The following is a 22,293-nucleotide window of genomic DNA, read 5'->3' as shown; positions in this document are numbered from 1 at the left end:
AACAGGTTGAGCCAATCATGGGGAGGAAGCCAATAAGCAGCACTACTCCATGGCTTCTGCTTCATTTCCTGCGCTAGCTTCTTGCTTTGGCTTTCCTCAATAGAAAGCCCATGATACTTAGGCAAATAAACCCTTTCCATCCCAAGTTGGTTTTTTATCATGGCTATTATCACAGCAATAAAGAGCAATATAAATCACATCCCTTGGGTCGACCAATAGGGCTTGGAGAAAGATACCTCCCAGAGAAGGCAAGGAGCTAGAAGAATGGAAACTTTACCAAGACCCTCGGGGAAATTGGACTGGGGAGAGACTTGCTTTGCCTCTGGCCTTTGTTGGTGCTGAGGGGATCTCAGTAGAAGAATTAAGTATGGACAAGTAGTGGGTGCAGCCCTTGATTGCTGAGACCCCTGATGATTGACATGAGGAGTGGGCTGGCCCAGGGAGGTGAATGGAGATAGATGTCCACACCCAGGGAGGATCCAGTCCCACTGTGTTGGGAATAAACTGATTAACCCTAGATGGCAGAGGAAAAGCCTCTGGGCTCACATGTCCTTTAACCCATACCAGCCAAGCTGGCTTCAATGCCTTTAATGAGAATAATGCCCACTTCCTTTTGAGCTCTTGTTCTCAGGTAAAATTCCACAAGGGAAACAGCACCTAGGGCTCAGAGGAGCCTCTAGAAAAGCCTGAGACAAAAGTCCCTAGAAATAAGCAGGTGACAGATATAATAAGCACTAGGAATTGGGGGCATGCACAACTCTCCACAAGTGGGGGCTCTGCCTAGCAGGAAGGAGCTAAAGAGGGGTCATAAAAGGTATTTCCTGCCTGGGGCTGTCCCAGCCCAATATCCAGTCCCTACTTTTCTCCATGGTGGAGACTAGAACCAAGAACCCCAAACTGTGATGCTTGGCAGAGCTAATTCCTGCTCCCTCTTTCCTGTCTCCTTTGCTTTCTTCTGAGCTGTGTAGATAACAGTCAAGTCTGGTTTGTTATCTTGGTCTTTCTGGATGCTCACCCATACAGCACCTTTAGGCAGGTAAGAAACGGTGTCCTTTCTAACAGAGCAAAGTTTGAAACCATTGTGCAAAACAACCTGTACCATTTAGAGGCAGTGCCCAGCTTACTGAGAGGGGCTCAGCAAACGTTGCACTGGGAAGAAAGTATAACTAGTTCTCAGTGCTTGTCAGAGCCAGTCCTTTGAAGGGGGTGCGTGGCTCCTAAGACCACACACATTGTTGGGTGGTGCTGGTGCAGGCCTTTGACCCCAGCGCTCATGGAGACAGAGGCAGGTGGATCTCTGTGATTTTGAGGCCAGCCTGGTCTACAAAGTGAGGTCCAGCACAGAGAAACCCTGACTCGAAAAACCAAAACCAAAACAAAACAAAACAAAAATCATACACGTTCAGTACTTCCAACATGAGCAAGATGGGGGAACAGAGGAGCTACTGGGGCTAAGATTGCAGAGCAGCATGCAGAGACCCCTCTCTGCTTTTCTGCCTAACGACCTCATTAGTAACTGCCAAAGAGCGAACATTTTGAAGGATCTCGCTCATTACGGTGGCTCCAAACTCTGCATTTAAAGATGGTAAATTAATTTTTTTAATGTACTACTTTTCTTCTTCCCTTCCCTGCATCCCTCCTCTGGTTCTGTCGGGGAATTGTTTATGGGATATGGCAGATTGTTACAAATAAGGGAAAGAAGCGTCTCCAAACTCCATCAGAGAAATGGCTCACAGATGCTGGTGAGGGTGGGGAGGAATTGGGGATCCAGATGGACTTAGTGGCAGTGGAGAGTCGGGGAAGAAGATGTCCAGATGTGCAAGGGGTGGCATCTCCCAGCCACCATGCCTGAGATTAGCACAGTCATTTCTGCCTCCAGCATGCCAAGCCCCGCCCCCTCCACCACCTGTGCCAGGCAGGAGTCCCCATGCTTACAGCACACCAGATCTGCTGGGCTCTAAGTCCCTCTCCAGACCCCTGCGGGCTGAAAGCTGCATTCTAGGCCAAGCACTGGAATCAAGGACAACTCTGTGTCCAGAGCTAGGCAGTTCTTCTCTCCCATGTTATTCCAGCATGGAGATCACACTCTACTCTTGCTACAGCCGGTTTATACTGCAGTTTCCTTCTAGACTGTGAAATCCGAACCTCCAAGCTGCTAGGTTTTGTCAAGACCCATAGCGGTTTCTGATGAGCGTGAATCTGCTCCGCCTAGATGGGTCTGCTGCAGACTGGCCTCTTGTCCTTAACTGGCCTGCTTCTTAACAATTCTGCTCCTTCCAAGTAGGCCTTTCGCGCATCTGGATCTCCGGAACAGCCCACCCTAGAGCTGTGCTCTCTGTCTACCATAACTGTTAAAGTTTGGCATGGGCTTCCTCACCAGAAATGCTCCTGGGGTTCTCTAGCCTGCAGAAATCTTCCCTTGAGTCTTTGGCCATCTTGAATCAGAGGACATTCCCTCTTGATTGGCTTGGGTGTGATGCTTAAAGATGGAGTAGGGCAGGAGACATGGTGCTCTCAACTAAACTTTGACCTCCTAAGGGACAATCCAATGTCCTGGAATCCTAACATCTAACAAAGACTGGGTTTTAATGTCCCCTTGCTCTGATAGCCAGAAAGGAGGACTGATGTGGGATTCCCCTCTGTATGCTGTGAATATGTTTTATTACCATTGGTTAATAAAGAAGCTGCTTTGGACCTATGGCAGCGCAGAATAGAACAAAGCGGGAATTCCAAACAGATAGAGGAGAAAAGAAAGTGAAGTCAGAGAGATGCCATGTAGCTACCAAAAGAGAAAGATGCCAGCTGCTAGTCAGAACCTTACCAGTAGGCCACAGCCTTGTGGTAATTCACAGATTAATAGAAATGGTTTAATTTAAGATGTAAGAGTTAGCTAAAAATATGCATAAGCTATTGACCAAGCAGTGTTTTAATTAATACAGTTTTGTGTGATTATTTCAGGTCTGGGTGGCCGAGAAGCGACCGAGCAGCCTCTGTCTACAAGGGACAGTGCCTTGCGCATCTCTGTTATGTGGCCACTTGATAGTGTAGGACTCTGGACCTTGTTTCCCTGCCATGATGTCTGTCATCCTTCCTGTGAGAAGGAAGAAGTGCTTCAGGACAGCTGCATGCTCTTGTTATGGGAGGATCACTGAATTTGACAGGAAAAAAGTCACTTGGTAACCAGCAATGGGCCTTCTTGTTTATCTTTAGTTCCATGTCCTGAACAGAGACCTAGGAGCTGGCTTACGGAACTGTCCGGAGTGCTGACCTCTGTGTGTGCATGTGTGCATGTGTGTGCCAAAAGACTGGACTGGGTAGACTGTCAGTCAAAGTAACTGCAGTTCCTTCTGCAATGACTCCTTCGTTTCTCGTCACTAAATGAGGTTTTTCTTTTAGCTTCTTCCCTTCTAGTTATTGCAGCTCAAGCTCCCAGTTTGCAGTTGCTGGCCCCTTTTCTTCACCCTGGTTGTACAATGGCTCCCAGTGTTTTTTCTTCCTGCACACAGCCCCTGGGATGGACCTTATGGATCAGAAGGTACTCTCCATGTTTCCTCTCTCATTACAGGTTCCCTGAAGCAGATGCTCTGATCATATTGGTGGTCCCACCAGGGAATGGCCAAAGGAGCTCCCACAGCACAGAGGACTGGAGTTGTGCATCCCTTTTTCTGACAGTGAGTGAGAAGGGGGAAGGGGGAGCACTAGACATGCTTACCTGGGTATGGGTGGATGCCATTGGCAAACACAGCTTCTGCAGCAGGCTGCCCATTGGCCTGTGGGGGGAGGCCGGTGAAGCCATTCACCCCAATAGGGGATGGGATGCTAGGCACAGCTGGTGCAGTGATGCCTGGAGGGGTGCTGCCACCTAGTTTGGGGTATATAGAGGGATTGGGGAAGAGGTAAGGGAAGGACAGTAAAAGTGAGAAAGACTGAGTCATGGAGTTCTACCTTGCTAGCTCTCAGGGCCTGGGGACAGACTTGGACCTTTCACAACCACCCTGTTTTGTTGGTAAACTATGCTTGGCTTAATTTCTTGAATGTAACAATTTATCCCAGATTATTCATTCTTCAAGGCAGAGCCCCCATGCCATGAAGACTTTTCTAACACTGATGGCTATCCTTGACTCTAGAGCACACAGACCATTTTCCATGTCCTTGACTCTATCCACACTTGGCCCCTTTGTTCTTTTTCAGTGGTTCTTGCCCACTCCAGCTAAGTCAGGACTGAATGACTCTTTTTGGGTCCATGGGAGGCCTATCTGCTTTTCCAAGAAGTCTTGCTATTCAACTGGAGGAACATTCTAGATTCTTACACAGAGGGAGAAAGGACAATTTTGAGTCCAATTTCAGCCCTATTTGGCTTCGTCCAGCAGAAGCAATAGCGGTGGTCATGGTAGTAATAATGATGTTAAAGTCAGATTACAATTGCATGTACTTTCCATATTCCAGGTGGTGGATATCAAGATGTTAGACTATTATTGTCCTGAGGTCCCAAAGGGTGGAAAGAGCCTCCTAATTGTAGCTGAGGCTAACCCACTTCCCAGACCCATGAGTGTCCCTGACATTGGGGAACAGGGCTAAATTACTGGGTGATGCTCTATTTAAGTCCAGAGATATCTCAGTCTACGAGGCTTTGATCTGGAAAAGGAACAGCTGGACCTCGGAGATATTGCTGCTATGGTCTGGCACAGAGAGCCAGAATGCTTGGTAGAAGAGAGCCCACCATATCAACCCCTCCTTGGATTTAGAGCCCAGGGCTTCTCAGCGTTGACACTGTAGTCACCTAGAGGCAGATAGTTCCTCTAGGGAGCTGCCCTGTGCACTGTGAGACGTGCAGCAACACCCTTCCGGCCTCTACACACTAGATGATAGTTGAGCTCTCTCTTCTGAGCTGTGACAAACAGAAAATGTCTGTGGGCACTGCCAGATGGCCTAGGGGTGGGAGGCAGAATTGTACTGGACAAGAGTCAAAAGCCAACAAAAACATTGTTTTGTGAGATGGGTTGGTTGCAGTGCCCATCCGTGGATGACTCATATGGTTCTCTAGCTGGTTGTGTAGTTTCTTGGAAAATGCCCATGAGTCAGGGTTGGCGTGAAGAGGGAGGCCAAGACAACTGAACAGGAAGGCTATGCTGACTTTGAAATGGAGGTGTCTTCATGTCTCTTTCTTGCCAGACGTTGGTTACTACAGATAAAGATAGGTTGACTTTAAGGAAGGACTGACAGCTTGAGAGAAACTGTCTCACGCTGGAATCCTATTGTGGATTCCATGGAGCCCACATCTTCCCTCCTACAGGTTAGAACATTTTTGAGACAAACTACCTGAGCCTAGACCCTGTGTGTTCTTACTGCAGAATGAGTCACTAGTCATTGTAATGATGCCCCAGCCTGGGCCCTCATACCCTCTCCCCAGGCCAGGGACCTGCTGGCTCACCTGAGGTTGGGGTCATAGGTGCGGCTGCCAGGCCGTTCATGTTGAGGGCCGCCATCTGCTGCATCTGGGCGGCAGCGAAGGCAGCCATGGGATTCAGGTAGCCTCCTTGTGCAACCGATGCCATGAGGGCTGCTTGCTGCTGCATCAGCTGGGGCAGAGGGAGTGGAAAAAATATCACGCGCTTCCAGGGGGGCAACCCTCCCACCAGGGGCTCAGCTCCTGGAGACCAACTTCTGAGCCTCAGGGAGCTGGTACAGTCTCTTGGTCACTACCCCTTGAAAGCCCTGAGGCCTCCTCAGGGCTTGCTTGCTTTAGTCTCCACTTCCCTGGGAACTGACTACTTAAAACAAGGAACAGTAAGACCTTTGGCAATCTAAGTAGTGCAGGGTAGGGAAAGGGACTATGTATGCTAGCCAGCAGGTCTGTGTAAGGCATGCAGAGAATAGCAGCCAGACTCCTACATGCCTATTGAATGAGTCCTGCACAGTTAACAGGGGAAATTCTTGCTCAAATTGTTCCCATAGAAGAGAGAGGAGAAACATGACTAGACCTTCCAATGTTATTGCAAAGGTGAGCGGAGCCTGAGGAGGTTGTGGTAAGTAGTCAGAGCTAGACTGCTCAGGACGTGAGTAGTGTTTGCATGGTTAGAGCCTGCAACCCTGTGACCCCGTAACTCTGGAGGACCTAGGGGCTACCATGAAGGGACGGTGACTACAAGTCTGGAGGCAGAAGAGGGTGCTACTATTGGAGAGGATGCAACTGTGGAAGAAATAAGCTGGAGAGCCAGAGGCAGAGGGAGAGTGGGTACTCGAGGCTCCGGGTCAGCCACTTCACACAACCCCTGCCAGGAGTGACCAGAGTCCTGCGGAAAACCCTGGGAGTGGAGCTTGTACAATGAGAACCAGACGCCTGACCATTATCCCACTGGTGCTTCCCAGTCTTCACACTGATTTGGGGAGGGGGTGCGGGCGACCCATCTGGCCTTCTCTAGGAGCCCTTCCTTGAACATCAGGACAGCAGCCCACCTCCTCCTGGAAACGATCCTCACCTGGATTCTCCTAAACCCTGAAGCTCCCCTCTCTGGGTTTATGCCTGACACTTCACTCTGGGAAGAGAGCAATATGTTTGGGTAGGCATCCCTGTACTCTGGGGCTCCGGGGAGGGGTGTTTGAGCTCCAGAACAAATCCCCGCCCACCCTTGCCCCCACTTACTGCCTGAGCGTAGGCACCGTAGGCCCCGAAGGGGATGGCCATGGGGTTGAACATGCCCATCTGGCCAGCCATCTGCTGCATCCGCCGCATCGTACGCTCCTTGTCAGTGTCTGCAAACTTGACCACCAAGCTGGAGGAGGCTCCCTGCAGCCAGGGCGGCACATGAGATCTGCATGCCCCAGCCTCCACCCCAGTGTCCCTGCCCTGCCTCGTCCCACCCCCTCCCCTGTACTCTTTGTTGGGGGTCACCCAGGAGTACCAAGTCTCAATTCCACTTTTTCTGGGTTACCTCAATCTACCCTGATCTGAGAAACAGTGGTAAGGGTGATGAGACCTTGCACATACCCCGGAGGGCCACTCTCAGGCATGGTCACCCTGCGCGCACCCCCGAGGGTTACACTCACAGGCATGGTCTGACTGCCGTGTAGAGCATTGATGGCGGCTTGTGCCTCAGCGTGGGAGGAGTACTTCACAAAGGCGCACCCTGCGGGAATAGGACAGATTGAGCCATGCCCTTGAGGACCCATAAAGAGAGAGACAGGGAGACAAACAGACAGAGACATACAGAGAACGTCAGAGAGAGATGTGGCACAGAAACAGTGTGAGTAGAGAAGATGTTCCCCACGAGGAGCATAAAATGTGAAGGGACCAAGACAGTGATGGAAAAGGACACATAGGACCCACGAACTCCTCCCCTCTTGGTTTCTACAAGGACCACCTGGGGGCGCTAGCATCCTTCCCAGGCCTGTGTCCACACGCGCGCGAACACACAGACACACACCCTTGCTGTTGCCGTCCGGTCCGCGCAGGATAGTGCACTCCTCAATGTTCCCGAAGGCCTCGAAGAGGCGGCGCACGTCGTCTTCGGATTGCTGCTTGTTGAGCATGCCCACGAAGAGTTTTCTATCTTCTAGAACAAAATTAGGAGATGCTTACCCGGGCCAGGGGCGGAGCACTGCGGGGGGCGGGCCGCCGGCAAAAGGGCGCGGCCAGAGAAGGAGGGTAATGGGATAGAGGAGGAGCTTGGCGGGAGGGGGCAGAGCTCACAGCCAGAGCAAAAGCAACGGGGAGGGTGAGGGAGGGTCTCGGCGGGAAGGTAGGAGCGCACAGCGGCCAGAGGTGGGTGGGGTGGAGACAGGAGCTTGGCTGGAAGCAGCGAGGTTTTATGGTGGTGGGGGAGGGGGGCGCGGGCCAGAGGCGGGGGAGCAGAGCGTCCAGAGCAAATTGGCGTCAGCAAGGAGTGGGAGCTGGATGGCAGCGACTTCCTCTGCCTCCCTCTGCTAGAAGACAGCTCTCTGAGAAGCCTGGTCCCTGGTCTGACTTCTGGCACGCGGGCCATCTTGGCTACCCTGTAGTTCCTTCCTCCTTCTAAACTCCATCTTCTCTAGTACAAGAATGAACTGCAATGGGCAGTCATCCTGAAACCTTGGCTGGTGCCGTTTGCTCTGCATGGAGGGGTCCCGGGCAGAGTCCTCTCCTAAGACAGTCTCTTGCCAATGTGCCTTGTACCTCCTCTCACTGCTTTGCCTGCGAGATTGTTATCTGTCTGTTTTCCTCCCCACCATGCTATCTCCGAGTTGCTACCCCGAGAAAAACAGTAGATATTCTGCAGCACAGGGTCAGGACCTGTGGAAGCATGCCCTTTTCAAAGCGGAACGCTCTTTCCCTAGCCATCCCAGGTCTTTCCCCCACCAACCTGGGGATGGATTTTCACTCCTCGCCTAACCAGGTGGTGATGTGTGGTCAACTCCTGGGTCAGGAACCGGTAGCCTGGCCCTCTACCATATATGGACAGTCAAAGTTCTGTGCCTGCCGTAGTTTGGGTCATGGCAGGGCTGTAAGTTCCAGTCTCACTTCATTCTTTAGGGTCACAGTGCCCCTGGCTCACCAATGGCAAGCTCTGGGGTGGGGGTGAACATCAGAAACCAAGAGACCGAGACAAATGAGAGAGAGTGTAAAGGGCACAGTGGAGACGAGAGGGAAAATGGCAGGGGAAAGGATTGGATGAGTAGAAAGAAGAAAGAAAGAGGAAGAATAGAGCCCTTAGAGAGAGGAAGACTTAGAGAGAGCCCTTAGAGAGAGGAAGACTTAGAGAGAGCCCTTGGAGAGAGGAAGACAGGAGCCCTTAGGATTGCCTTGGAAAGCAGCCACCCACAAAGCTGAAGTGGAAAGGGAGCGTTCAGTACTTTGGTGCGGCCACTGAAACTTGCCTCTGCTCCAGCCAGGTACCTTTTAAAGGCTCCAAGTTCGTGGACGTGACTTCCAAAAGACTAAGACTAAAAACCTGAAGCTTCCTAATATCTGCCCCACATGCTTTAAAAATCCCTTCCTTCCCTTCAGAAGGAGGCGCATGATGCTTCCTCCAGGATGTTGATTTAAATGCTGGAACTCAGTTCCCTGCCTCACTCTCCTGATGTCTGAATGTATTCCTTTATTATCATCGCGACAGCTTTCTGATTGCATTAAAATTCATCCACAGTGCCCTTCTATTCCGCCCCTCCCCGTTGCCAGTGTTGTTTCTCCCCCTAATTTGTACTCCCCTCCCCTGAGTCTCCTTTACTATGTAGCTCTCTGGAGACCATTCTTAACATGTAGGTTCCCAGACTTCCCCTTTGCTGACCGACTTGATGATGCTGGGGAAACTGCAACCCGCTCACTTATCCCCAAAGCTACAAGACAGCAAAACAGATCTGGCTCCAGACTTTTTCCTTTCTGGTGAAGCTATACAACGCAGCGGTTCCTATCTGGATCCTGAGTGTCACTGGCTTGCACTCTTCCTTTCCTTTTGGATTTTGTTACCATAGAGTTAGTCCTAAGACTCGTGTTTCAGATGAAGGACTGGAAGGATTGCGAGTCTGGCGTGGACCTCCTGGGCAGGCCAAGCGTGTCATGCTCCTGTCCTCCCAGCTATATAACTGACTACTACAAGTCTCAGTTTTCTACGTCTATAAAATGGGGACAATGCAGCCCTTTTGCCTATGGCTCTGGGAGTTGCTGTGAGGACAGTGCCTGGTGAGCAGTATTACAAGATTATTTGGGATTCTTCATGCCATAGGAAGAGGGAATGGGTTGCTGATTCTCCTTGGATTGTTCCGCCCTGATTTGACCAAGAAAGTCGCCTCTATTCTGGAATGCCGTGAACTACAGCCAAGGCCTCAACTACCTCAGCTTCTAGATCCCAGAGCCCTTGCCATCACTCTATAAACTGGGAGTGTCAGTGTCTGTGGGTGTGGGCAGGGGAGTAGCATCCCAGAAGGTAGGTGCCGGTCCCAGAGAAGCTGCTCAGCTCTGAATCTGGATGTCTTATCCCCATGGAAAATAAACTTGAGTTATTAGAGTACCCAGGTAAACGTTAGGTGAAGGTGTTTATAGCCGCCACTGAAAGGGCTAGGCCAGAGCATCCCTGCCTTTCAGCTCCCCTACTCAACCATCCCATCCAGCAGGGTTTATGGAGAACTTACTGTGTGCTGGGGAAATGACTCTGAAGTGAACCCTGGGTATAGGGGTGTCCTTCCGGGTTTTTCTCTTTTTGTAGTTGTAAGGTTGTACATAGTTCTGCAATCCCGTGATAATCCAAAGCTTTTGTATTATGGGTCCCAGAAACTCTGCCATAGAGCCCCAGAGATTAGTCACACCTAGATTCCCAGGGGATGATGACATCCAGCAGGTCTGGACCACAGACTAGTACGGGCTGGCTGGGAGAACAGGCACGGCTACGTCTTGAAGGCCCCCAGGAGGAGGTGGGCTAGAGATATGACCGGAAGTCCAAGCAAGGACTCCAGAGCCTCTTAAGCTGCCTCTGCCACCTGCTCCCACGTGATCCCATACCTACCCTCTCCCTCCCTCCCTCTCTCTCCCCACTCCCTGCCAGGGCTTATATCTGAAGAATGTGCTGCTATCCCTTATAATAATAACCTTGTCTCAACCTGACTACCCTGAAATTCTTTTCTTCGGTATTGTCAAGAATCTAGCTCTACCTCAGTGGAGGTTCCTTCCTGTGGCAGGGCTTTTGCAGTGAGGGACCCCGGGACCCTATTTCTCATTTGACTCCTGTCTGCTCTCCCTCCCCAACCAGCACATAACACCTCCCATTCATCCAGCCTGGAAGATCTTTATTCTCTCAGAACCGCAATCTGACACTACGCTTTCTCCATCTATAAAATGCACTAGGCCACGCCTCCTGGGACCCTGGTGGAGTGTGTGGAAAGGCAGCAGAGTCTGCTTGCAGGAATCTCTGGCCGGCCTTCTGGAGAGATGGAGACTCCTGCACTCACTCTTTTATCTTGCCTTGTCTTCAGATCAGGGTGCAGCAAGACAGGTTCTCAGTACAGCAGGAGAGTTTGCAACCCACATGTATTGCTGCACCACTAGGCAAAAGCCTTGGTAAGGACAGCCCTTATGGGAATTTCAGGCTCTGCTGTGACTTAGCTGGTCTGCCCCCACCCCAGCCTCTCCTAGGGAGCATCTTGTTGACCACACAGGGTGCTTGGCCCAGAAAGGCAAGGGGTGGTGGCAACAGCACCTCCTGACTTGTCAAATGCAAAAATTTTGATGCTAATCTTCAAATTCCAGTTAAATTTTCAAAATTTGAATTGCTCACTATCATCAGCACTGAACAAGACACATATATATTTATATAGATATATATGTATGTGTATGTATGCATGTATGTATAGTCTGGACAGAATTTTCTTATTCTCATCCCTCCAGGTGCATGTTGGGGATGCTCAAGCTAGGGAGACCCTTGAGCTCAAGGGGAAGAGGTGGAAATAAATTCTTTGTGGGAGCCATATGTGGCCAGTGAGGAGATGGGCAGGGGAGATGCCCGGGCAGCAAGTTGGGAATGAAGATAACAGGTCACTCACACATCTCCAGTGAAGGAGCTGGAAGCTTCTCTCCTACCCACAGAGCTTTGGCCCAGGTGTGTACAGGACAAGGCAAGAACCGACCAACCACTCTCCTGGGCAGAGCATGGAGCAATGAAGCATCCCATACTGGACCTTCAGAGTCTCTTGGGTACTTGTCTCCTGTGGAATTTCTCCCTGTGGAAGGCACCTCTTCTGGGCAGAGCTTGGAGTGCTGGTAAACCCCTGAGGTCCCACGGGCATGAATTTAGGGGCAAATACACTTATGAATCAATTGAAACTTCCCTGAAGTGGGGCGCAGGGAGTCACAGCAGACATAGGACACCCCACATAGGAAGCGCATAGGAAGTGAGGCTCTGTCAAGTCCTGCTTTTAGCACTTTCTGGCTAGGTAACCGTGGACAAGATATGCATTCTACCTGGGCAGAGCCAAGGGAAGATGAAGTAAATTGGACTTTATGACGTTCTTAGGACAAGGCCGAGCACAGAATAAATGTTCAATGAATGTCTGTTACTGTTACTGCTAGCAGCCATGGCTGCCGCTTACCCACAGGGGTGCTGGGTGGTAGGTAAGGTGTGGAGCACTGGACAGTCTTGCCAGCCCAGACAACCTGAGAAGCCAGATTTTTCTTAAATCTTTCTGGTCACCTGGCAGTGTTTTCAGCACTGAGAGGCCCCCAGCATCCTTTACGATGCCTAACTGGATGGAGCCAAAACAAGGGAAACCTCTGCTTGTTCTGCCTAAGCTACACTGGGCATCTCCACATGGCATTTCCATTATTTCCTCAAGATCATATCAGTCAAGCTTCTAGGGCTCCAAAGCGACAAGTAGGGACCACACCAACTCATCTGAACCTGGATCTGTGTGTTCAGATTTTAAGGTTCCCGGACTATACCCTATGGTATAATCTGGGCCCAGAAGCCCCTGTGGTCTCTTCCCTGTTTCTCGTGGTGACCCCCTCACTACCTACAGAGACAGCACCCAGCCTCAGCCCTGTCCTCTACATAGAAAGGCCGTGCACAGGGATGGATGTCAGAGCTGCCTGCTGCTTAGGTGATGCAGCCAGTTCTGTTTCAGTGGACCCACCAGGAAAGCAAGCCCAGCTTTGGGTCCTTCTGAAACTGACAGTCAGATTGGCTGTCCTCTTCACTTAGGTCTCAGGGGTCAGCTGCCAGGCCTCAGAAGAGCTCTGAGAGGAGATAATGCCCCTTTTCCTCCCTGCCATGCTTCCCCCTTATGTGACAGAACCAGAGCCAGTGACAGGCAGCTGGGCTGGGAACCGCCTCCTGAGGATGAAAGGCTTCCTGCCTGGGAAGAGGTTGAAGGAGACATCAAACCAGATCAAAGGCTGCTGGGATGGGGACTGCAATGGAATGCAAATGAAGACCCTCACCCCTCTGTCCCCCACTGGCAAGGCAGTGCCAGGCCTTGATCTGACTGGTTTCCTCCAGGACTGGGCTGTTTGATGTTGGTGTGGGAGGAAGTAGAAGCAGGAGAAAGCATCCATTCCCCCTTCCCTTGCATTCCTTTAGCCAGACTTATCCTCCCTCCTTGTCTTGAGATGGAGCCACCGCTACCCACTGCTTTCTTACTCTCTGATATGACCTCCAGACCCTGCTCTCCATTCTTCACACAGTGGCTAGAGTGTGGGCTGTCACCTACAGTAGACCTTGTTTTTCCTGTATCCCACAATAGCTTCCGTCTCCGGGAACTGTACAGAGCCCCGCTGACACCAGCTCCACTCCGCTCTTCCATGAATGAATGAATGACCAAGCTGCTCACTAACCAGTGCCTAACAGGCCTGGGGTGTAGTAGATAGGCAGTGAACACTTGCTGAAGTGAGTGAATTCCCTGCTCAGTGAGTAGTGGGGTAGAGATGGAATGGGGCTGGGCTGGTGATAGGTGCAGGGGATGTAGGACTGACCTTAGGGAAGTCTCGGAAAGTAAGACATGAGTGTCCCCTGGAGATGAATGGGCACCAGCCACAGAGAGAGCAGAGTCTAGAGGGGTAGAGGATAGGGAGGGATCTGGAAGGTGGGAGCTGGATGCTGAAGGACTCATGGCGGTGGGGTTTGCATGCATGTGCCTTCTCTCTGCTGACTCCCCACCACATATCATACACACCCCTTCCTCCTTCTTGCCTTTTCAACAACTGCTATCTGAATACCTCTCTAAAGGACTGAGTCCTGAACCTCGTCTTTGAAACTAGGAAGCCTGAGGTAGGCCTCAGACCCCATTTCTTTCCCTTTCCTGTGCTCACCGTGTCCTGAGTAGACTCTGTATGGCTCCTGAATGCACAGCACCATCAGCCGTCAGTGATTCACTGGACTCCAGCCTACCCAGTCTCAGTGTCCACACATGATGAAAGCCTGCAGGCCTGCCCTCTCCCGATGCCCTGGGCATGCCTACTCTGACCCTGCTGCATCAGCAGAACCTTTCCATTTATCCGACAGCAGCCAAGACCCAGATGCTGAAGTAAGCACTCCACAGTCCTGGCAGACATTATTTGCAATGTACAAATGAGGAAAGTGAGCCACATAAAAGGTAAGAATTATTGTGGAGTAGAGTATTTGTTTAACTGTGTAAAGACGTGTTGCATTTGTCTGTGTTGCAGAACAATTGTTTAACTGTGTTGTATGTTGCTTTTGTTTATGCTGCATTTGTTTAACTATGTAAAGATGTGTTGTTTTTGTGTTATTCTGCATTTGCTTAATTATATAAAGATGTGCTGCTGTTTTACCTTGCCTGCCTAAGGCACCTGATTGGTCTAATAAAAACTGAATGATCAATCGCTAGACAGAGGAGGGATAGGCAGGGCTGATGGGTAGAGAAAAGGAGGGGGCAGCTGGCCAAGAGCCAGCCATACAGACACGGAGGATTCAGGAAAGCAGGGCAGACAGCACATAGATGAGGAAAACGGGCCTCAGGGCAGCCCAGAGATGAATAGAAATGGATTAGTTTAAATGTAAAAGTCTAACTAGAAACAAGCCTAAACTAAGACTAAGCATTCATAATTAGTAATGTCTTTGTGTCATATTTGGGGGCTGGCCATCCAAGTAAGCCTGCTACAAAGGATCTTTCCCAAGAACTCTGACCCAGACTTTGGAGAAGGCAGGACCAGGTCCCATGGCCTGAATGGAGCTGTCGCTCTTAGGCTTCTGCCACTGCTCCTGGTGGAAGATGGAGCTGCAGAGTCCTCACTCTGCCTCCCCACCCCACAACTCACGAAATGCCCAATAAACACACTGTTTTGTGAGGACCAGGCCTCCAGCTCAGAGCCCAGAGCGTGGGTGAGTGGGCAGGACATTTGTAGTCTGCTGCTCAGTTCCCAGGGATTGGCCTCATGATCCTTTTGGTTGTCTGGAGGTCGCCTGATGACTCAAATTCCCATCACAAGACTTGTCTGCCTCTCTGCCAAAAGCCTTGTTATAAAATCTCCTGATGACCTAGAGGTAAATCTCTGTTTTGGAGTTCACAGGCCACCTGATCTGAGACGGAAGGCTCTTCTTTCCCAATCACACCGGAAGTGTAGGCTGCAAGCGCTAGAGCCATCCTGATTGCAATCTCCCTCTCCTTTCTCTAGTGTCCCCCTTGTTGGTTGGCATCTGCTCAGGTCAGAGGAACAGAGCTTGAGGCATATTTAGGGAGACAGACTTAGAACTTGGGGTCTCTTATCACCCTCTAGAGGTGGGGAGCAAGGCAGAAATGTTTCATTCATTCTCGTGCTCTCGGAGATGAGAGATTGCTTTAGGGTTCCGAGTCGGGCCAGATCTGAACCCTCGAGATCTACGCAGGTTCAGGGTAGGGTCCAGAGAGTGACTGAAACCACACCCACTTCCCTGAAACCACACCCACTTCCCTGAAACCACACCCACTTCCCTGCTGCCCCTCTGACCTTCCCTCTGTGACTCAGGCATCGCTGCTCCCAGCAGGAGCATGGGACATGTGGTGACTCTGTCTAGAAGTCACCTTTGGCTGAGGCGGCTGTGCACAGTCATCTCTCCAGGTAACTGATTATACATTTGATCGGCTACATTATCCTTCCCAGGCTCAGCGTACAACAGACGGCCTGGTGTTCTGTGGGGACTTCTCAGCAGCCGAACCCTGTTGTCTAATGGGGTTTCCGCTGGCGTCTGGCACAGTAGCCAGCATTTCACCCTTCACAGGATAATTTATAGCATAATGGGGCCTTTTTTTCCCCCTTTATATCATGCTGGAGCATAAATTATGGCCAGTTTGTCCTCGGCTCTCAAGGAGACTGACAAAGCAGAGCTGCGTTCCAGCTAGGGAAGGGGTTTCTGCAGGGGATGGACAGTGGTTGGGTGGTCCACGGGAGAGGAGGGGGGCAGAGGACAAGAGTACCACCAAGACTAGAATGTAAAACACCTTGCTGACAGTGCCATACCCAGCCACAGAGCTGGGGAAGAAATCTCAGACCTGTTTGTCTGTACTAACTGCCAAGCAGGGCCTGACATTGAGTCTCGCTGCTGGGCAGGAATAAAGCCCAGGGCAGCTGTCACTGCCTGCAGATAACCTGGACTGGCTCTAAGCTGACCCTACGTGAGCCTCAGATCCTCCCAGCTGTGGTCTGACTTCCCACAGCCCCAGAAAACAGGCATTCGTAGATAATGTCTGTGTCTCCCGTGTCTCCGTGAGGCATCATCGCCCGGAGCACAAAGTGAGCCATGCCGGGGAGCAGAGTAAATGTCTGTCCTCTGACTTTCCACCTATTTTTACTGTTGAGGGTGGGCCACTCTAGTGGGTGATGGAGAAGGTAGCAGCTTGCATCCTGGCTCACTGGAGTGAGGATGGTGATATAAACACCTGAGTCCTGGCACTCCTTTACACGGTATCAGAGGGGAGGCCATGAGGCTGTGGCTCCCAAGTCCACTCCCTGCTTCTGGACATCACAAAGATCTCTGGGGTTTCTTGACCGGGATGAGGTCTTCAGAGCCCACCTGGAACTACATCTCCCAGAATGACCTAGTGTTGGAAATGCCTCTTGAGTTCTCCCAGCAGTGACCCAACTGGCCTCCATGCAAGACCAGGATTCAGCCCGGAAAGAGGACCTAGGCACCTCCCTGGGTCTCTGCAGAGCCCATGTCCTTCTCTCTCTTCCTGGGAATGACTATCCTCCAGAGATAAGTAGCAGGAATCAGAGGCCTTATAGGGTGATGGTTCTCTGCTGTGGCTGTTAGGAAGATCACTTGGAAACTTTCAAAATATAAGTGCCTAGGATGGCTACAACACCAGGCTGGATTGGTTGATCTGGGGTCCAGGCATGAGTATTTTTGTTTTCGGTTTATGAAAGATACTCAGACAACGCCAGGATGCAACCATTGCTGGGAAGAGCTATAATAAGCCTCTCCTGGCAGAGGTCTCCGTCCAGGCCCTACATCTCTGGCTTTCACCTGCCTCCTGGTTGGTGGAGGCAGGATTCTGGGCCCTGTCGGTACTGTGAAAGATGGCAGGACCACACTCCCTATGCCCTGACACCTGGGTCCAGGCATTCTCCATGCCCCTTCCCGGCACTCACAGGATCATCTTGGATGGTGCTATTGGGTTTGTGAAAGTAGAGAAAAGAGGAGGCTGTGTGTCTGCAACCTTCCAGTGGCTTTTCAAGTCCCCTCTCTTCTTCCTTCTCCTCTCTTTGTCTGTTTCCCTCCATCCACCAGTCCAGCCCTGCTCTGAAGTCTTAGCTCCTCTGTCACTATCCAGCCCTGTTTTGCTCTTCAACTTTGATGTACTGCGAGTCACTGCACCCTCCCTCGGGGACCTAGAGGGCCTGTGCTTAAGTATACATTGTGTTAACTCCTAACTGATAATGGGGTCTAGAAAGACACAGAGATGGATGGATGGGAGACATGATTAATAAAGGCTAGATTTCCAGATTAAATGTTAGATGATAGATAGATACACAGATGAGAGACGAATGATTGCTGAAGGTAGATAGATTTATGATGGATGGCGCATGAAGAGCAATAGGTGAATGTGGGTGGGTAGATGGATGGTTGGGATGCTTCTTCGAAGTTCAGATAAAGGCTCTGAACACAAAGGTCAGAAAACTTGTCACAGCCTCGAAAGTGTTGCCATGTGAACTCTTAAAAGAAGGAGCCCTTGTTGACTTCAGACCTGCAGGGAACCAACCTGCCTCTTTACTGCAGGCCCCAAACCTCTGTATTTCCCAATGGGCTGTGCTTAGCACAGATTTCAGTTGAGTTGGTTATTAAGGTTATTGACAGACCCCGAAAAGTCACATAGTTTCCCTGAGTCTACTGGTGAGCTATGGTCACCTTCTGAATCCCAGGTGCACCTGGTGAGGACCTCCCTTCTTGGAGAAGAGGGACAGCTTCAGTCTAGGTGTTTGGTCCTCAAAGGCCAAGGCCACAGCCCCTAACACCATGGAACAGGTTAACTTTTGGAGTGTGATGGGCCTGATTCGGTCCTGTAATTACACGGCAGGTGGTGGCCCATATGGTGTGTGCAGAGATGCAGACATTCATTGTCATGGTCAGAGACCATGGCCTCAGAAGGAACTGTGAGAACTAATTCATCTTCAGCACTCACCATGGACCAAGCTCCACACTTAGTACTCTGGCTTTAGGAAGTGGGTGCCACTGTCACCCCGTTTTACGGATATAGAAGAGTTTGGCAGGTCTTCAGGGATCCCAGGGCTAAGAAGCAGCAAAATTGGGATTTGAATTCAGGCAGTCTGGCTCCTGCACACTCATTCATAGTATAGAAAACAGCACACACACACACACACACACACACACACCACACACACACACACACACACACACACACCTGCACCCTGCCTGATAGGTGGGCTTAGGCAGCTCAGATGGGCGTAGGAAGGCACATGACTCTGGGAACTGCATAGCAAACATTGTGTCTATGGCCAGTGGAATCAGAAGGGTGATGTCAGCTGGCTCCAGAAAATGAAGTATTCACCACTGCTGCATGGCTGGCATGGTTAACCACAGAGGAGCCGGCTCTTGCCGTTCAGGGGGTTTTCTGAAGACTTCTGGTTGGCAGTATTTGGTTGCTATGAAGTTCAGTGGATAGAGAGACAGAAAGGAAATCTTACATGTTCCAAAACCTGTATGCCAGCGCTGAGTTGCCCCAGATCCCGTTTATTATTTGGCAGTCAGTCACACAGTCATTAAGTCGACGAATTAGGGACAAGACACTATTGAGAGATACAAGACCTTGACCCTTGAGTAAATGTTTTCCCACACTAGGGCACGATTGACCAACTCTAGGAGGTCAGGCCATGATGGAGTACTAAGGTAAGATGCAGAAGGGCCAACAGAGGGAACTGAGACATCACAGAACAGGGAGAGTTTGCCAGGACACAGCCTCTTCAGGCTTGTGGGCCATGACCCTGAGAACTGGCCTACTTTCCCTTTCTGGGCAAAGCTGGAGGAAAAGCTGGAGAAAGGAAGGAAGGAAACCTGGGATGAGAAAAGAAAATGCAGAGTCTCCTCTCGGTTACAAGGAACTAGGAAAGTGGGTTTTGAAGGACAAGGTATGCCCTTCCCACTGACGGTCTCAAAGGAAGTGGGCCAGCGTGATCATTACTGTGAAGTCCACTTCTGAGGCAGGTTCTCTGGGAGTGAAGAAAGCGGGGGAGACCTCCGGCTCACTAGCTCCCTCTTCTGCTGCAGCCAAGCATCTCCCAGACCATTTTGTGCCCTGTTTTCAGTGCTGCCTGGCCGCGGTCCCATTTGACTAAGCAGTTAACTGAGGCTCAGAGAGAAGAGACAGCAGGCTGGAGCTCACAGCGGTGGGACGTGCTGGGAGGACTGGAGCTGTTCCATCCAAGCCCACGCTAGCGGCTAGCGTGAGGAAGAGGAAGCTGGAGAGGCTGGTGGGGAAAGAAGAGCTCAAGAGGATAAAGCTGCGGCTCCGTGGATCCACTCTTGGCAAGAGACAGAGCTCCCTGCCTGTTCTCACCCTCCTCGAGTCCTTAAGCACAGCACCTGGATAGCCTAGGGTGGCTGTGTCACTTGAACTTGAGGTCTGAGGCATCTCAAGTTTTGCCTACCAACGGCTTCTGAAATGTCCCCTTTACAGGTGTATGTGACTATTTTTCAGATGCATGTAGATGCTGCTGTGATTAAAAACATACAAATCCATTTGAAAGCACCATTGAATCCAAGGTAGCTGTTTGTCATTTTGTATTCTCTTGAACAATAGAGACTCAAAGTGTAACATCTGTCAAGGGGGGAGCTGATGAATTTTTTATGTTAAACCTGGCTTCTTCACCTTGAAAAGTCTGGGAATGCTGATCAAGAAGGGTGATGGAAGCCGCCAAGGGGAGCTAGCACAGCAACCACACAAATCTTAGGAGGTTTCGGCTCACCTGAAAGACCACAGCTCCTTATCCAAATGGCAGGGGCACCGGGGTCAGGGTCACCCTAGACTTGGTGCTAGCAAACTGCTTTTTGTCCTGCCCGCCTTGCACTGTTACCTGGCAAAGATTCTGTCTTTCTCTGTTCATGAACCCGAAGCTCATCCTGTGACGAGGCCAAAATGATAGAACTAGGAAAGGGAGGTACTGAGTCCCACACAAGGCTCCCAGTAAACACCTGGCTCAGCGTCTCTGCTGCCATGGCCTGGCATGGATGCCCTGATGAGACAGAGTGGGTTCGGGCCTGCCACAGGGCACCAGCTCTGTAAGCACCGTTGTAACAAAGATTGACAGCAACCCACAGACTGAAGAGCAGGAATCTGAGCCCGTTCCAGGTGGGAAGGGGGTCAAGACACACACACACACAGTGCTGTCCTAACTCACAACTTGGCTAATCACCTTCTAAGAAGGAGAACTGGACATCATCTTGGACTCAGTGGTTAGGGGCTCAGGACTTGTCATCAGCAATAATGAGCTCTATATCGGGGACAAGAGACTTGGGCTGGAATATGGGTTGGACTGCAGCAGTGGGCTGGCCTGATGTCACAACTACTTAGGATCCATTTGGCTGCCTGGTGGCTGTTCACAGCACGGTCACCTCCCCTCACCTTACTCTTCTACCCTACTACATTCTGGACATCCCTCACAGTCTCCAGAGTCTATAGGTATCTAATAGAAATCCCATTCTGGCCAGCTACACCCAGACAGTACCCATAAACAGGTCTAGTTCTCATCTCATAAACAGGTCTGACCACCCCTTGTCCAGTATAGTAAGGCCTAATGCTCCCTGCTAAGATTTAACTGTTTGTGTCTTCCCAAAGTTCAGAGACGTCCTAACATGAAAGGTGGTGTTTTTAGGGACCTTTCTTGGGTGACTAGGTCATGAAGGAAGAGCCTTCGAGAATGGAGCTGATTTTTTTTATTCCTTTAGAATAAAAGCCTGAAGTCTGCAGGTGCAGCTCAATGAGTAGAGCCCTTGTCTAGTGTGCACAGCACAAGATGCACAGGGCCCTGAGTTTGATCTCCGGAATCTCAGAAAACAGAGGTTGGCACACGCCTGTAATCCCAGCATTCAGGAGTTGAAGGCTGGAGAATAAGTTCAAGGTCTTTCCTGGCTACCTAGTACTGTCGTGAAGTTTGTTCAAGGGCAAAAGACCTTGAGGTGGCAGGGCGGGTAGAGAGAGCTTGTGGCTTCCTTTACTGTGAGGCTGGGCCTTCAGGCACTGAATCTGCTGGAACCCTGGTCCTGTATTTCCCGCCTCCAGAACTGCGAGAGAAATGCCCGAGGTTGATGAGCTGCCCAGGTTCTGGTATTTTGTTAGAGCAGCTGGAACAGATTGAGATTCTCCCATTGAACATCTTGTCATTTCCATGACAGATACCATGTCAATACATATTTCTTTCTAGAAAAATTTAGTATGTGCCTCCAAAGCCTTACTCTAAAGGGATGCAGATTTATGGTGACATTATCAGACTCTGTGATGGGGAAAAATGTAAAATGGCTCCGGATGGGGAGACCACCCTGAATCCCTCAAAATGCCTCATTGAAGTTCCCGCCCATTGGCTAGTCCGCGTGTGGAGAAGACGTTCCAAGAGCATCTCTTGCCTTAGGTCTTCTCTGATGCCGGAAGTGACCCACCCAGGCAAGTAGTTAGCACATTCCCTAGGGGAGGAGGAGGGGCTGAGGTTATTAGTGGTGCCTAATGATATTTGCATAGACTAACAGACTTAATGCAATCATGAATGCCACAATCCCAAGAAAATAATGAAGAAATCCATTACAAAGTCATAAAGCAACTAAGTCAATACAGTAATAACCTGATCCTGCGTTAGCTATAATTTCATCTCCCGCTGAAGGCAATTTCACAATACTCACTGTTTCTGGACACTTTTATAAATTCCACCTTTGTTTGAGATAATTAATTAACAAAATAAAAAAACTGCTTCTGGCATTTTATACAGTAAATTAGTCATTAGTCTAAACTGGCAGGCTGTAATAAAATTTATGAAGATGGATGTGCTGGGATTTCTAACTTTTCTTCACTTGGCCTGGAACTTTCTCGTGGGCAAAGCTCTAGGGGCTGCCGGGTGGCGTAGCTTCTGCGTACACCAACAGGAATTCTGAAAAGTAGAGGTCCATCTACATTTGTGTGGTTTGTGGGACCCCCTGGGGTACCTGCACCCTCTGCCCCAGGGTCTTTTGGGTTCTGTGATTGTTCCTGAGTTACTGCAGCAGCCACTGCTTCTTCACAGAAGGGGTCATTAGGGCTGCGCCCTTTCCTTTTCCTGCCTTTGCCTTGCTTTTGATGTTTGCTGGTAGTTCTTGGCTTCTTTCAGAATGTAGTCACACCATTCTTATCTGTTTTTAT

At 50.4% G+C, this 22,293-nt stretch overlaps 1 protein-coding gene across 36 annotated transcripts in view; it reads right to left on the bottom strand.

Moving 5' to 3' along the window:
• The window catches only part of Celf4 (CUGBP Elav-like family member 4), a 281,102-nt gene that overhangs the window by 18,553 nt on the left and 240,256 nt on the right, over nt 1–22,293 (bottom strand). For 18 of the 36 annotated variants that reach the window (XM_087896186.1, XM_087896194.1, XM_087896183.1 and 15 more), the window contains exons 4-8: nt 7,425–7,550; nt 7,048–7,127; nt 6,644–6,787; nt 5,432–5,579; nt 3,713–3,862 (exon numbers count right to left, since the gene is read on the bottom strand). In XM_087896186.1, coding sequence (XP_087752312.1) covers nt 3,713–3,862; nt 5,432–5,579; nt 6,644–6,787; nt 7,048–7,127; nt 7,425–7,550 — 648 coding nt within the window. Of the gene's footprint in view, nt 1–3,712; nt 3,863–5,431; nt 5,580–6,643; nt 6,788–7,047; nt 7,128–7,424; nt 7,554–22,293 lie in introns of all 36 variants that reach the window. The other 18 variants (XM_087896185.1, XM_087896193.1, XM_087896182.1 and 15 more) reach the window with 2 other exon arrangements.

This window comes from Myodes glareolus, chromosome 13 (genome assembly GCF_982192425.1).
Source record: "Myodes glareolus chromosome 13, mMyoGla1.1, whole genome shotgun sequence".
Taxonomy (NCBI): Eukaryota; Metazoa; Chordata; class Mammalia; order Rodentia; family Cricetidae; genus Myodes; species Myodes glareolus.
The sequence above is the reverse complement of the archived record's forward strand: the minus strand, read 5'-3'. Positions and strand labels throughout refer to the sequence as shown.